We start from the raw sequence: 15330 nt of genomic DNA, 5'->3' as shown, positions 1-15330 counted from the left end.
GTTATTTTCCTCTCATTTATGAACTTCTCTGGATACAGATCCTCCATGAATACAGAATGGCATGGTTGGATCTAGTCCTATATTATATGTTATTACTTGACATGTTGATATATTTTTAAATAGTTCTACCAAAATTCAAAAACAGGCCTAACAGCAAAACTCCTGATGCACCAGATATTTTGTTCATATGCAGATAAACATTTGGGTGTGGTATTTTTATATACTAGGTATGAAATATTTATTCAAGGTTCCTGACACAAAGACAAATACACAATGTCTAAATGCTGAAATCCTACTATTAAGTATAATCCAGTAGTTGTAAAATACAGTTTCCAGATTTGAAGATTTTTTTTAAAGGTATATTTTGTATAAGAGTTTAGATGAGAATTTTATAGGGCTGGTCTTTTAAGTCAACAAACTAATTATTGAAAAGTTTATTTCAGGCATCTGCATCTCCACACAGGAAAGATTCAAAATCATAGATATGAAACAGTGTTGTAACTTTCACTATACAATGTTGTTGCCTCCCAAGAGGGGGGCCATTTGAAGAACAGAGTAAATGCCATATCTTAATGAATCTCTACTCCCATGTTATCACTTAAGGTAAATAGAGAGTTGGCGAAATTAACAGGATATGTGGTACTCTCCTTACTTCTCTTAATCTTACTTTCTACATTTTTCATTTCTCCTTCAAACTACCCACTTCCTCCATTTCTTGGTACTATTGGCTTACATCTATTATTATTCTCATCTGGGGGTAAAGACGCACGGGGGGGGGGAGGGGGATGAAATCTCTTCTTATTGTTTCCAAAGAAATGTAGAAACTGGGTGCAGCACGTATGAAAAGGAAATGGAGTATAATTGAGCAGAGTAGGAAATTATTTTGGAATTACATCCCTGGAACAGGAATTCCAGAGGCAATTAAGAGTAGGGGTGTCAAACTCACATCGTCACGACGGCATCATGAGATATACTGGGACTTTTTTCTCCTTCACTAAACCGGGTGAGGGCAGGGCCAGCACTTGACACATCCAGCCCCACAAGCTGTGAGTTTAACACCCCTGATTTAGAGAAACTTAAAGTTTCTCCTATATAGTAAAGGAATCTTGGCTATTAAAATGAGAAAATCAAGTATGCTTTCTGTTAGTAGCCATACATTAAAAATATCCTTCATTTGATTTCCCAAATAATTATCCAAAGGCAGGAGACATTTAAGATCAGAATAGTATCACTCTGAAGAGATCTATTTTATGTTCTGGTTTTTCCTGCAATCAATATTTTAAAATACAGAGTGTTTTATATAGATTGCACTTCATGGTAATTGCTATGTGAGTTTAATTCTAGAAGCACACTATATGCATAGGCTTCTTCTACCCTGTTCTGTATGCACCCATTTGTTTCTGCAATATAAACAGAAAACAGGCCATCTTTTTCCTCACTGAACTGCATCAAAAACTTTAACTGTGTAACTTTGTGTTATGTGCAACATAAAGCTATAGTACTTTAATCATACTTTATTAAGCTTTAGTGACCTATTGTCTATACAGGTTATGCTTTTTATGGGCAACTTTGTTAACATAATTTTAATATTGCTGGAAGAGTAAAGATAGGGTTACATGAGATTCTAATCCATGTTAATGATTACTCACTTAGAAGAAAGGAGGCCTATGTTTGCAATCATTAAAAGGTTTTAGAACTTTTAATGTTCCAAAATTCTTAAAATTCACACATGCAGCACATTTGTTTCTGTGACCTCCTGTCCATCATAGTGTAGCAGACATGCAGGTAATTTCCGCACAATTTGTGAGTTTTTTTCCCTTTGATATGTCTGTGCAAACAGTTGATAGAGCAATTTGAGAGTATAAAGCAATCATATACTATATAATCATCATTGCATAACACTGTAATCATTATCTGTATATGCTGTATTTGAATGATTAAAGAAAAATAACAAAACCTAATTTTCTTCATTGGATGTTATGAACAGGTGCTTAAAATCTATTTTTAATGATTGAATTTGAAATCAAAGCAGCTTAATGGAATTGATAAATTGTAAAAGCATGTGTGTTATGAATGTTAAAATATCATTTGTTCTTTCGTCTAACTGCTAATAATACAGCATTCCAATATTTTATTGTTATTGGTTTCCTTTTTTCCGTTATCTTCCAAGAATCCAAACTCTATTTTAAGCATATTTTAAAGAACTTTTCAGGTTTTTGTCTTTTCCAAAAACTCAACTAAGTAGAATAACTAAGTAGAAATCTGCAATTTAGTTTATAGGATTACAGAATCTAAATGTATCAAAATACATTCCCAAGCTACCATCAATTATTTTTTCATAAGTTACTCGTGTTATTCATGATCCAGGTCTACCAGATTGCCAATGGGCTTTTTTTGTTTGTGACTGATTATTTTAAAAAGTTAATATTTATTTGCTGGCAGATATTGTTAAAGCCCCAAAATGACATTATTAGTTGCCAGAAAGTTCTATTTGTATGAAAAAAGAGTACACATAACAGCTGAAAAAGGGAGTGCTGGGGTATCAGTGTGGAAGAAAGGTCTTGGTAGAATAAAATAAGATAGTCTAACAAATAGAAGATGTTAAAGATGAGAATGTGGAAAGAGTTTTGATACTTTTGAACTTTGGTGCTAGAGCAGACTCCTGGAAATGGCATGCATAACTCAGAAAACAAATCAATTATTGCTTGAGGTGCAAATTACCAGACGCTCATATTTTGGAGAAATCATGAGAAAATCAGCTCCTTTGAAAAGTTTCTAATGTGGACTTCCGGTTTGAGCTTCACGGACAGACCAAAACTGCGATCGTGTGCACTTTCAATCCGTGCTCGCCGCTGGAGCACCCCGAGCCGGCTGGATTCGGAGCTAAGCCACCCTGTAGAGGTGGTAAAGAAGGGGGAGACTGCCAGCAGGGTTCAGGAGAGCCGCATCTCTCCTCCTCAGCTGGCCATTACTCCCTTTCCCGAAGGTGGTTGCAGTGGTGGTCAGAAATGGCCACCTCAAAGAAGAATTCGACCAGAAAAGAATGTGCAGGAGGAAGATAAGAAGAGAAAGTCTTGGTTAACCGGGTTAAACTGCAAAAGCAACAACTAAGGTACCCTGGAATTTAAACTACAAAAAAAGTAACATTCCCAAAGAAGATTTTAAAGCAGCGAAAGAGAGAGAAGGGAAAGGATTTGGGGTTTTTTTTTCTCTCCCTTTCCCTATATTGACAGCTAAGCAAGAAATTGGAAAAAAAAAAATTCACTTGGACATCAATAGGCATTGAAGCTGAAAATAAAATGTCAAAGGGATAATAAAGATTTCTGGATACTTAAAAGCTTTTAAAAGCGGGAAAGGGAGAAAAAAAGAATAAAAGGGCAGGATCTGGAAAAAAGGGAGGAGACTGCCTGGAATTAAAAGGAATCTACAGTAAAACTTTAACAAGACTTCTAAAAGATACATTTTAACTGAAACTTGGCAACAAAATAGTAGAACCCCAAGAAGAGAAAGTGGAAAAAAGAAGCAAAAAGAAACAGCTTGGGTGTATTTGGATTACTTGGTGATCTCTGGATTTTTGATTATATCATTTGAATGACTAAAATTAATCGGGTGGTTGTTTAAAAGTTTTCAAAATGGCAGCACTTTTAGAAGAATTGAAGATGGAACTTAAAAAGTGTAAAGAAGATGCACAAGAAGGAAGAAGCTCTTTTGGCTTCATATTTCAATTTTTAGAAATGGAGATTTGGAACTATGAGAAACAACAAGAAACGCCTGCAAAACAAGAAGATTGGGACAAAGAAGAAGCCATCTTTAATGAACAAGTAATTTTATGTGGGGAAGAAAAAGGAAAGGGGGGAAAAGAGAATGAAAAGTTTAAGATTTAAAAAAACAACCAAAGAAAAGAAAAATAGTTTGAAAAACAAGTATAACATTGGAAAGCAACAGAAGAGGGTAATACAGAAGAGAGAAATAGAACTAGAGAGACAAGGCGGTAAAAAGGAGAGGGAGAAGAAGAGAGGGAAGAAGGAAAGGAAAAGAAGTTACAAAGGACAGAAACAAGATATAGAGAAACAGGGCCTATTTAGAGATAATGGGTGAAAATTTAACTGAAAAAGGGATTCTGTAAAGGTACATAAGATTGTATTGTTATATTAGAAATAGAAATAATTTTAGAAAATATGAAATAATGTAGATTAAAATGATGGATAAAATAGTTATCGTAACCCACTGAAATGTTTGTTAATAAATAAATGAAATAAAATGAATGAGAGAATTGAATTAGGAAAGGATGGGAACATTTTAATTATTTAATGTTTTATAAAATATAAGTGAAGAGGAATAGGGGGAAAAATTAATTATGGAAAGCTTATAACTGTTCCCAAAGAAGTATGATATTTAATTGAAAAGTAATGTTAAAGAAGTTAAGATTTTAATGAACATTAATATTAATGATAGAATTGAATTGGAATGGAATGAGTGTTTTAATTACATATATTTATAATGTTTTCTTAAGAATATAGTGTGTATTTTAAGAATGTACCAAGTAGAATTCGAATGGAAGTTATGTATTATATTGAATGTTATAACTTTAAGGTATATATTGAAGCTTAAATAAGAGTTAAATGGATAAAACTAAAAGATATAAAGGTGTCATACTCCAATTAGTAATTACAGGAGAAAATTTGTTTAATGAGAAAAGATGATATGAAACAGGACACACACAAAGTATAAATATAATGATTTGAATTGAGACGAGATAATCAAAATAAAATTGAGAAAATTAAAAGAGGGGAAAAGCTATGTAGAAAATGTAAAATAGCAATAAGATATGGAACAGAACATAAAAATGAGCATGAAATTGAATTTGTGTCTGTACGAAGAAGTGTAACCTGGGACCATGCTACTTTCAAAAAAGATGTTTCATTTGTATTATGTTTTTGTGTGTGTGTGTAAAAACTCAAATAAAATTTACCCCCCCCCCCAAAGAAAAGTTTCTAATGTGAGAAACTGGACCGAATGAGATGAATGATTAGTAGCAAGGTGGATGGACTTGATTGCAGTAGCAAGGAATATGTATGGACAGCAAACAGCCTGATGGACAACAAGTCATAATCGAAAAAGACAGTATAGTGATGAAGACTGACTGCAATCTTGACTTGACTGCACCTATTTCAAGAAAAGATTTAAGAAAGATTTAATCAAGAAAAGAAAAGAAAGCTGCAGAAGTGTAGCAATATATAGTAAGTATTAGGAACTGTAAATAGAATCTGAAATCAAAATATTGCAGAGTGAAATGTTCTTATTCAAGCTTTGAGGCAACAATGCCTTTCTGCAGGAAAAAATTCTATATCTACCCTTCTCCAAATCTCTTTGTTAACTGATAGTAATTTTGTGATTGAATGTGATCAGCTCATGTTGAGGTGTTCCTCTTTAAAACCCCTTCTGTATTCTGTATTCTTTTCCTTCCTACACATCACTCCATTTCCCCAGGCAATTTAATTGAGTAGTCCTTGCATTCATTTTGACTTTTTCCTCTTCTTCATAAAATCATGTTTGTGTAATTTCTATTATTTTTTCAGTTTTATCAATCCAATTTATTTTTCCATCTGTTATATATAATACACACAACACACACACACAATCTTTTTCAGCCTTGCAAACTCTTCAGATCATCTCATTACTTTGGAAACACCATTCTAATCATTTAGAGCCAGAATAAAACTGTTCTGCTCCTTGAAGAATTAAAGGATAGAAAGGTAATCAAATTGATAAAAGGAAACTGCAAAATTGGGTGCGGACCTTTCCCCATACAATTAATTCCGGGTGCTATGCTTCGCAAATCCATATTACTAGGCCTGACCCTACAGGCATTAAATCTGAAGTCTACTGCCCTATGTTCCAAATCTGCTTCCTAGAGATCCCTGGGTGTCAGTAACTTGGGAAATTATAGTTGGAAAAAGAAGCAAAAGCCCAGGGCTGTAATTTCCAAAAATTCATTCTACCGTATATGATATTTAAACTAGGGGAGGTAAGAAAGCCAACATGCCAACAGAAAATATTTCTTTAATTTGCAATGGGGAGTAGGGGAGGAATTTCAAAGCATAAGTGTACAAGTTTGTAAGGGAAGGGTAAACTTCCTCCTTATCCTGTGACCCCTACAAAGTTTAGAAAAAATGCTTTCACTGCCGCCAATTATTTTTTTCAGCTTGATTGCCCAGGAGGAATCACTTCCTATGTGCTGTAACATTCCAAATTCCACAGAATCCCTTTTCCCTGTGCTATACCTCTTTTTTTCCCCTCTTTGGTTTAAATAAGGCCTTTGGCCAAGGGATTAACTTATTGATATTAAATGTCATATCATTAGTAGTGTGTGCATCTGTAAACTCTGATCTGTTCAAACAAAAAGCATTTTACATTGGGACAACAAAGTATCACACGAGCATATCAGTTTCTTAAATGTGTAGTTTCTTTTCCCAAATAAACATCTCTCCTCTGGAAATGGTAATTTGTGCACTTTCTTTCCTCCTTTGTTTCCTCGGTGGAGGATCTGGCACCCTATCTCACTTGCTGTGGATTGTAAATTGTTGCAGTGACAGTAATTTGGAGGATTAGCAAATTGCGGTTTGTTCTGTGGGAAGGACTTGGTCTCCCAACAGTTTTCAATATGAAAAGCTTCAATGGGCAAGATTTAAAATCAAATATATTCTACTTCCAAACTGTGGAAACACTATTCAAGTTAGTAACTCATCTTGATTCATAAAGAATTACTGTTTTGGTGTTTCAAATTCACTCGTGCTCATTTACTTGGAATATATTCCTATAGAAAATAAGGGGTTATATGAATGAATTTCTACCCTAATAGTGTTGATAACATTTCTATGATATACTGATGTCACAATACAAAATTCTGGACCAAGCCCAGAAAGTATGCAGAGATGAGCAACAAAGATGATAAAGGGTCCAGAAGCTAAATTGTATGATGAATGGTTGAGAAAACCAGGTAAGTGTAACCTATCAAAGAGAAGGATGAAGGGAGACGTGATAACTGTCTTCCAGTACTGTCACAAAGAAGAGTGGATTGACTTATTTTTCAAAACACCAGATGGCAGGACAAACATTAATGGGTGGAACTTGCTAAAGAGATCCAGCCTATAAGTAAGGACAAATTTTCTGACAGCAAGAACAATCAGCTTGCTGCTCAAGAGTTGTAGATGCTACATCGCTGGAGGTTTTCAAAAATAGACTGGACAACTATTTGATAGTATAAGGATAGTATGAGGTATCTGCCTTGAGCAGGGACTAGAAGAACTCTGAGGTTCCTTTCAGCACTATGATTCTACATTCTATGTTTTGTAAGTCTTGTTTGGGATGGATATTTTGTGCAAATACTATTTGCATAGCTGTAGAATATATTGTACACCTACCAGAAAGCATTTCTTTAGCACATTTCTCGGTTTTAAAATGCATTGTGTATGGTTTCTCAAAAATCTTTCCAATGGGTCTTGAAAAATTGGTATCATTCTTTCAGATGAAGCCGTGAAAGCATGCCCAGTCCATCACTCAGATCTGAAAATCCCATTGGAATTGCATATTTTGCCATCGTTATGTAAGTTGGTTATTGAAGTAGAACTTAAGGTTACTCAGAGGAAGGTGAAGGAGAGAGAAGCAAAAGCTTTGTCCATGATGTGAATTCAGAAAGCACTCTGTGGAATGCTTGGGAATTGCAATTGGCCATTAAGGGAATTTCAGAAATCAAAAGAATTGAATTCTGAAAGAGAATGAGACTGTTCTGACAGGGTATCTATCAAATTTAATATTTTGATACAATATCAGAGGTTGCCAGGAAACCTCTAAATCTGTATGCCAATCTAGCTGAAAAGATGATTAATTAAAGGAAATCTTCATTTAGAATTTGTCCAACTATCAAAGACTCCCTTGGCCGTAACTTTTGCCCAAAACTGTCCTATGGTACAAAACTTGTATCAGTAATCATTGAGGTAATTCACAAAATAGTATTTTTAACAAGGCACATCTTATTAAATACTATTTTTTCATATTCAAAAAATAATAGATTTATTTTAGAAAAGAGTCCTTCAGTAGCTGAAGGAACATGATTAATTTAAATAGTACCGTGTGAGATGTTAAAGTGAGAATAAAGCTCAAGGGGGTAGCTATATTCTCACTTAACGCTCGAGTCTCTTGATCAGGGAGGCATAAAAATTTCAGTTCGCAAATTCAAAGTAGTGTTTGAACATAGTGGCCATTTCACAAAGGAACAAAAGAAACCTTAAGGAGTAAGAGGGAGAACTGCTGATCCGAGGGAAGTAATAGTGGCTATGACAACTCCTTCAATTCTTGGACTGCCCAACTAGATTTGGATGCTTAATTTGGTATACTTGTATCCTCGCCCATAGATTAGCAAGTGCAAATTTCTGTATGGCAAATTGCATTGGTCCTTTTAGTGTTTAATAGTGGCTTTGTTAAAACTCAGTGTGATTACAGTGTGGATTCAGAAAATGTGGCTTCAGAACACTGAGATAAAATTAGTTTGAAAAATACTTGAAGTTTCACTGACTTGACAGAAAATTAAATATGTTCTTAAACATAATGGAGCTTAAAGTTACTTGTCTCTAGTAATATAATACCTCTGGCTGTTTAAATTATAAATAAATGTGCTAAAATATTTAAATAAATCCAGTGTGAGTTTCAAAAATTTTTTACCACCGATTCTATGGATGTGGCTTGGTGGGCACGCTTCATGCACACATATGCCAAACACATGCTTTACACATGCGCAAAGGGTTTCCTACTAACCTGCAATCCTGCACTCTCCATGTCTTCAACAGCTGAAACGTGGCAATCAGCTGTGCCATGCGAAGCAACGGGCCAAACCGGTAGAAAACCACCACTGAGTAAATCCCCTAAGAAGTTTAATATTAAAATTAATACTATTTTTCTGTGTGTGGCAGAATAGGTTTATAATCCAGCAGCTATTATAGCTGCTAGAATAAATCTATATAACATTGACAGAGAGGTACTCAATTCCTTATGTTGCAGCAAGACCCTCTCCTTAATTGACGTTTTGCTGACAGGCTGAGTTAAAAATAATCAATCCCTATTTAAGTGGTACAGTATGGAATTCTTTTTAACCTAGATCTATCAGTTTAGTTTAGTTTATTGTCATTGCACCTCGTACAACGAAATCAAACACCATCTTCAGTGCACATCATGACCAAAAACATGAAAATAAACACAAACACACATCCTTCACCCTTCACACATTGAACTGAAAACCCCCGACACTGCACCAATACAGCAGAATTCAACAGAGCTACTGCCCTGGGATAGAAGCTGTTTTTCAGCCTATTTGTCCTTGTTTTTATTACTCTGTACTGTCTGCCAGATGGTAATAGTTCAAAAAAAGGGTGCCCAGGATAAGATGGATCTTTGAGAATGGTTTGAACTTTCTTAAGGCAGTGGGAGCTATAAAGCTCTTCCAAAAAGGGGAGAGGGCAACCAATGATCTTCTGGGCAATGACTTTAACCCTCTGGGGTGCTTTCCTATCTGACACTGTGCAATTGGCAAACCATACAGAGGCACAGTAAGTTAAGATACTCTCTATGGTGCAGCAGTAGAAGGTCACCAGCAGTTTTTCGTTTAGTTGTTTTCTGAGAAGTCTCAGGTAGTATAATCTCTGCTGGGGCCTTTTGACGAGGGCTGCAATGTCAGCACCCCAGGTCATGGTAACACCAGAGGTGATATTCAGTAGGTTCTGACCAGTTCTGGAGAACCGGTAGCGGAAATTTTGAGTAGTTTGGAGAACCAGCAAATACCACCTCTGACTGGAGTTTTTACAGTATCCTTCCCCTGCCACGTCCACCTAGCCACGCCCACAGACCCAGTAGTAAAAGAATTTGAATCCCACCACTGGGTAACACCCAGAAACTTAAAACTGGCCACTTGCTCCACTCGGTCTCCATTGATAAGCAAGGGCTGGATGTCTGATCTGTTCCTTCTATAATCCACTATAAGCTCCTTGGTCATATTGGTGTTGAAGACCAAGTTATTGTCTCCACACCACAAAAGCAACCGGTCCACCTCATCTCAGTAGGCAAACTCACCCCCACCCCCCCACCCCCGGAGATGAGTCCCACCACCGTTGTATCATCTGCAAATTTAGCAATAGTATTATTAGCATGCGTGGGAATGCAGTCATGCATATAAAGAGTATAGAATAAGGGACTCAACACACAAACCTGTGGTGTACCAGTGTTAAGAATAAGGGCTGAAGGGGTATGATTACCTAATCTGACCCTCTGTGAGTGGCCAGACAGGAAATCCATAATCCAAAGGCAGATTGAATTAGAAAGCCCAAGGTTCAGAAGTTTAGACACTAGACATCAGTTGTTTGAGACATTAGTAAAAATATCAAACTGTTAACACTTTTGTGTTCCCTTTCACAATTCTGCACTGATCTTTTTCATAAACCCCCAAATTCATTAATAGCTAGCTTTTTAACAATGAAACATATTTCTTGTTTATATTTCTTGATAATTAATGTTTTTGTATTGGCTTTCTGCAAAAAGTCAATTAAGGCACACATAAGAAATATAAAAATAAAAGGATGGCCTAAAATTGAGCATTAGTATAACTAAAAACATTTTTGTACAAAGAATAGAATAGGGGTGGTCCTTATGGAAAGAATGCAAAGCGTTTTGTCTCTTCAGGCACTTGAGACCATTGTGAAAATTCCAATTTATTAGTAGAGTCATTAGTAAGATTACTCTCTCTTACCTCCAAAGATGTTTCCTTGTGCAAGCACAGAATTCAGTGCTACTTGTGCCAACTCCTGCCTATATGGTCTTGGTGAGCTACTATTCTGTGACATAGTTGAAGAGCAATGATGATTTTTTTCTAATAGAAATAATTGTTTTTTATTACCTTTGAATATAAACTGAAAGGTATGCTTAGTGGTTAAAGCATCCTTCCTTATTCTAAGGCCTTCCCAATGTGTTGATGACAAGACCAATACATCTTCATCCTACATCTACTATACTACAATTCCCATCATTCCCAGCACAGAGAGACTAGCTTATAAAAAGAATTGGGGAAATTTTCTCAGTCATGAAATTCTCCATGACTTTGAGCCAGTAATCCTAGACTAGCTCCGAAAAATGCTTGTGAAATAAATAGGCCTGAAGTATGAAGAATGCTTTGCATGTACTTCCAATCACCTTGGAGAAGAAGATGGATGTCATTTTTAAAAGTCCAATATTTTCTCTGTACACTGTTTCCAAAGTAATGTCACCCGCTTGTAAATCGCTTGTGCTTTCTGTGCTCATATATTTTATCAAAGAATACAAAGAAGTCCAGGAAATGGTCCCTTTATTCCTCTGTACAGATTCTATGAAATGAAAACAAGTTTTTATTTTTACTTCTCCTTCCCCCTCCCCCCCACCCCCGAAATTCAACAGCTGCATTAAAGGCCACAAGGTAGGTGTAGTGGAGATTTATTGCTAGAGCAGTTTTTATACAGCCGATTCAAATAGATTTCACAAAGCAATGACCCTACCGAAACAGTAAATACTATTTACATAACCTCTAAGATTTCCAGGGCTATGGATTTCCTCATAGGAGAAACATAGCATGAAATAGCAAGTATTTTAGTAGATTTTGTCAAACGAGTTTCAGATTATTATTGAATCCACAGCTCCATCTAGAGACCGCAAAATAGCTTGAGTGTTGTTCTGGCCTGCATTTTAAAAAATCGTTTGAATAAATAATAAATAACAAAGAATAGCTGATTCAATTTCATTGGAATTCTAGGAGGGCTACTGAGGGCTTCTTCCTTCACTCAAAGCAATATTAGACTTCCCATTATGAAATGCTAAGTAAACATCTAAAAAAATGCTTAATAGAAAATAATTAACAATTTGAAAATATGAGTAATTCAAGTGAGGAATATATTAAGAAGAGCTCACAATGATTTGATTACTTATAAATGTATCTATTCTTATAAATATAACATTGTCAGACCTGAAAATTGAGCTCTACCCAACATGATGCAGTTCAGCAGTGTGAAAAGTAAGAGCCTTCCCATAGGCAAGAAAAACCAGATGCACAAGTGCAGGATAGGCAGTACCTGCAGAGGTGGCATTCAGCAGGTTCTGACCAGTTCTGGAGAACCAATAGTGGAAATTTTGAGTAGTTCGGAGAACTGGCAAATACCACCTCAGACTGGCCCTGCCCCCATCTCTTCTCTGCCTCCCAATTCCCAGCTGATTGGCTGAGTCTTCTTTTGTTGCCTTGCACAGGAGAACGGAGCTGAAAAGCAGGTTAGTGGGGTAGGGAGGAAATGGGATTTTGCAGTAACCTTCCCCCAGGAGTGGGGAGGGAGTGGGGATTTTGCAGTATCCTTCCCCTGCCCCCACCACACCCACAGAATTGGTAGTAAAAAAAATTGAATCCCACCACTCAGTACCTGGCTCAACAGTAGTGTCTGTGAGAGGTCTTTAGGTGTCCTGGTAGACCACTACTTAGGTATGAGTCAGCAGTGTTTTACAGCTGCCAAAAAAGCCAACGTAATCCTAGGCTGCATCAACATCAAGATCACAGGAAGTGATAGTTCTGCTCTGTACTGTACTAGTGAGGCCACATTTGGAATATTCCGTCCAGTTCTGATCATGATATAAAAAAATAATCCAAGATCCCAGAAAGAGTGTAGTGAAGAGCAACAAAGATGGTAAGGGTTCTGGACACTACATCGTATGATGGATGGCCAAGGAAACAAGTATATTTGACCTAATGAAGAGAAGTCTTAAGGGAGACGTATCAGTAGTTTTCCAATACATGAAGGGCTGTGACAGAAAATTGGTATTGACTTATTCTCCATAGCACCTGAGAGTAGGACAAGAAACAATGGATGGAAACTCATCAGAGGAAATGAGGAATTTCCTGACAGAACGATTAATCAGTAGAACACCTTGTCTCCTGGAGTTGTGGGTGTTCCAACACTGGAGGTTTTTAAGAAGAGATTGGACAACCATTTGTCTGTAATGGTGTAAATGGTATATGGTTTCCAGCCTGAGCAGGGGATTAGATCAGAAGTCCTCCAAGATCCCTTCCAACTCTGTTATAGGGACTCCTGCCTTGGGCAAGAGGTTGGACTAAACCCCTTCCAGTCCTATCGATATATGTACACATACACACACACACACACACACACAAAATGAAGTCTGGAATTAGATTAAAGCTTATTCATACTTAGAGCAGGCCCCATTGATTATGGTGGCATAAGCAAATTCTCAGTTTAACAGAGTAATTTAGCATACTTTGGATATAATGGACAAACTGCATACATAAACTGTCCATAAACTGCATACAAAAATAATTTCCAGAAGCAGGAGAAGATTAAGGTTAGGATTGCTGCTATTACTTTTAAAAATTGGCTATTAATGCTTATATATTTTATAAGGTGGGTCGGCTGAGAAAGCAGCTTTCACGCCTAAAGTGGGATTAGAACTCACAATCTCCCAGTTTCTAGCATTAACCACTAGACCAGTTTCTCTTTACAATGACTGCTGGCTTGGGGTGTTAACAGTCATAGTCTGGGTCATTTGAAGAGCAACATATTGAGAAAGCTTGCAGTAGGAAATTACTACCATTATTTCTCAACAGAAGTGTCATCTTAAGTTCTAGAAAAGGGATTTTCTCAAACACAACTTTGCTCTTTGTTGTTTTATTGTTTTAATTTAAAGAGAGAAGAAATATGCAGTAGACAGTTTAAGATGAGTTCCACAACACATATTGATGAAAATATTTCCATTGTCATAATACTACTAGAAGATTTAAGAACTATGTATTAATACAATTAATTTTTTAAAATACAAAGTCTGTATTTGACCAAGACTTGTTTCAAAAGTTTCATATAAATTCATGTGAAGGAACAGATTCAGGAGGACCTCAGCAAGGAAGGGGGTACTATTACAAAAAGAGGCCCTCTTGTACCAAAGTGGTTAAGAAAGCTTTGGCTGAGATAATCCTGAAGATTTTGGGTCACAGTCTGGGGATTCTTAGTTTCAAAATGAAACTATGAAAATACGTTTCATGGTTAGATGAATCTTTGGTTAAGTCCAATTGGTCCAATCACTAGTGCATTATCTTGGACTAAGAGTCATGGCAATAGTGACCCATGCCTTCATCAATTGCTAGCTATAGTTCTATCTACATGGAACTATTCTTGAAGATCACTTGGAAACTACAGTTGGCATAGAATGAAATTGCCCATCCGCTGAGTGGTAGGTGCTATAGCAGAGGCACCTTAATGCTATGGGAGTTGCACGGGTTACAAGTTGGCTTCTGGGAAAAATTCAAGGTGCTGGTTATCACATATTGTATAAAGCCCTGAATGGTTGTTCTCTTTTATCTTCAATACCATCCATCTTAGGTAGATTCTGTTTCCCGAATACTTGAAGCTTGTGAAGCAGGCTGTAATTTCCACATTCTGGATAGTTAAGAAGGGAGAAGTTGAGTAGAGGACCTTCTCAATCACAGAACCTTAAAGGGGAACAACTTGCCTTATGAAGTCAGAGTAGTACCTTCTTATCATTCAGAATATTATTTAAAAATTACTTTTAGAGGGAAAAGCCCAATGTAAGATTGACAGCTGGGGATTGATTGATATCAGTGTTGCTGATTTTGTTTTTGTGTTGATTTAGTTGGTTGTAATTTGTTATAATTGGTTATAATACAAGCTATCTAAAGTAGGTTGACTTAAAATGTTTAAATGAACAACTTATATCAACATCAAAGGCTTTTCCTTTTACAATTATGAAAGCATTGATTTCAATTTTTATGAAATATGTATCCATTATATTAATAACATAAGACACTTCCCTTTTTATAAAACCAGATTGTGCCAGATGTATAATCAAGAATCGTATTATCTGAAAACTGCACGACGGAGTCAGTTAGTTGTTTTGGCATCATATTAAGAAAGTTGTATAGTCAGCAGGTTTTTTTAGAAGCTATCAAAATCACAGCTATTTAAGGCTAATAGAGGCTAGGAAAATGTTTTTCAAGAAAAGTATTATAAAACTCAGGTTGTACTGGATGTTTCTGTGTATATGTATATAAGTGATAATCAATGTGATAGGTCATCAGGCTTAAGACCTTTTCCTGCTTTCATGGATGTAATTGTATCACTAATTGCTCGTTAAATTGGAATTATTAAATACTTTATCCCAACATCTTTGATAATAGAAATATTGGTTTAACTCAGGGGTGTCAAATTTGTGATGACACATTGTTGTCACATGAAGTATTGTAGC

General features: G+C 36.1%; 1 protein-coding gene across 2 annotated transcripts in view; it reads left to right on the top strand.

The window, feature by feature from the left end:
• SNX16 (sorting nexin 16) overlaps window positions 1-7656 on the top strand; it is a 31330-nt gene extending 23674 nt beyond the window's left edge. The window contains exon 9 of one of the 2 annotated variants that reach the window (XM_087931463.1): window positions 7529-7656. In XM_087931463.1, the coding sequence (XP_087787589.1) occupies window positions 7529-7532 (4 nt within the window). In that variant the 3' untranslated portion in view covers window positions 7533-7656. Of the gene's footprint in view, window positions 1-6205; window positions 6496-7528 lie in introns of those variants that run through there. The other variant, XM_087931461.1, reaches the window with a different exon arrangement.
• The last annotated feature ends 7674 nt before the right edge of the window (window positions 7657-15330 follow it).

Source organism: Pseudonaja textilis, chromosome 3 (assembly GCF_049901715.1).
Source record: "Pseudonaja textilis isolate UNSWEBS1 chromosome 3, rPseTex1.2, whole genome shotgun sequence".
Classification (NCBI taxonomy): domain Eukaryota; kingdom Metazoa; phylum Chordata; class Lepidosauria; order Squamata; family Elapidae; genus Pseudonaja; species Pseudonaja textilis.
The sequence above is the reverse complement of the archived record's forward strand: the minus strand, read 5'-3'. Positions and strand labels throughout refer to the sequence as shown.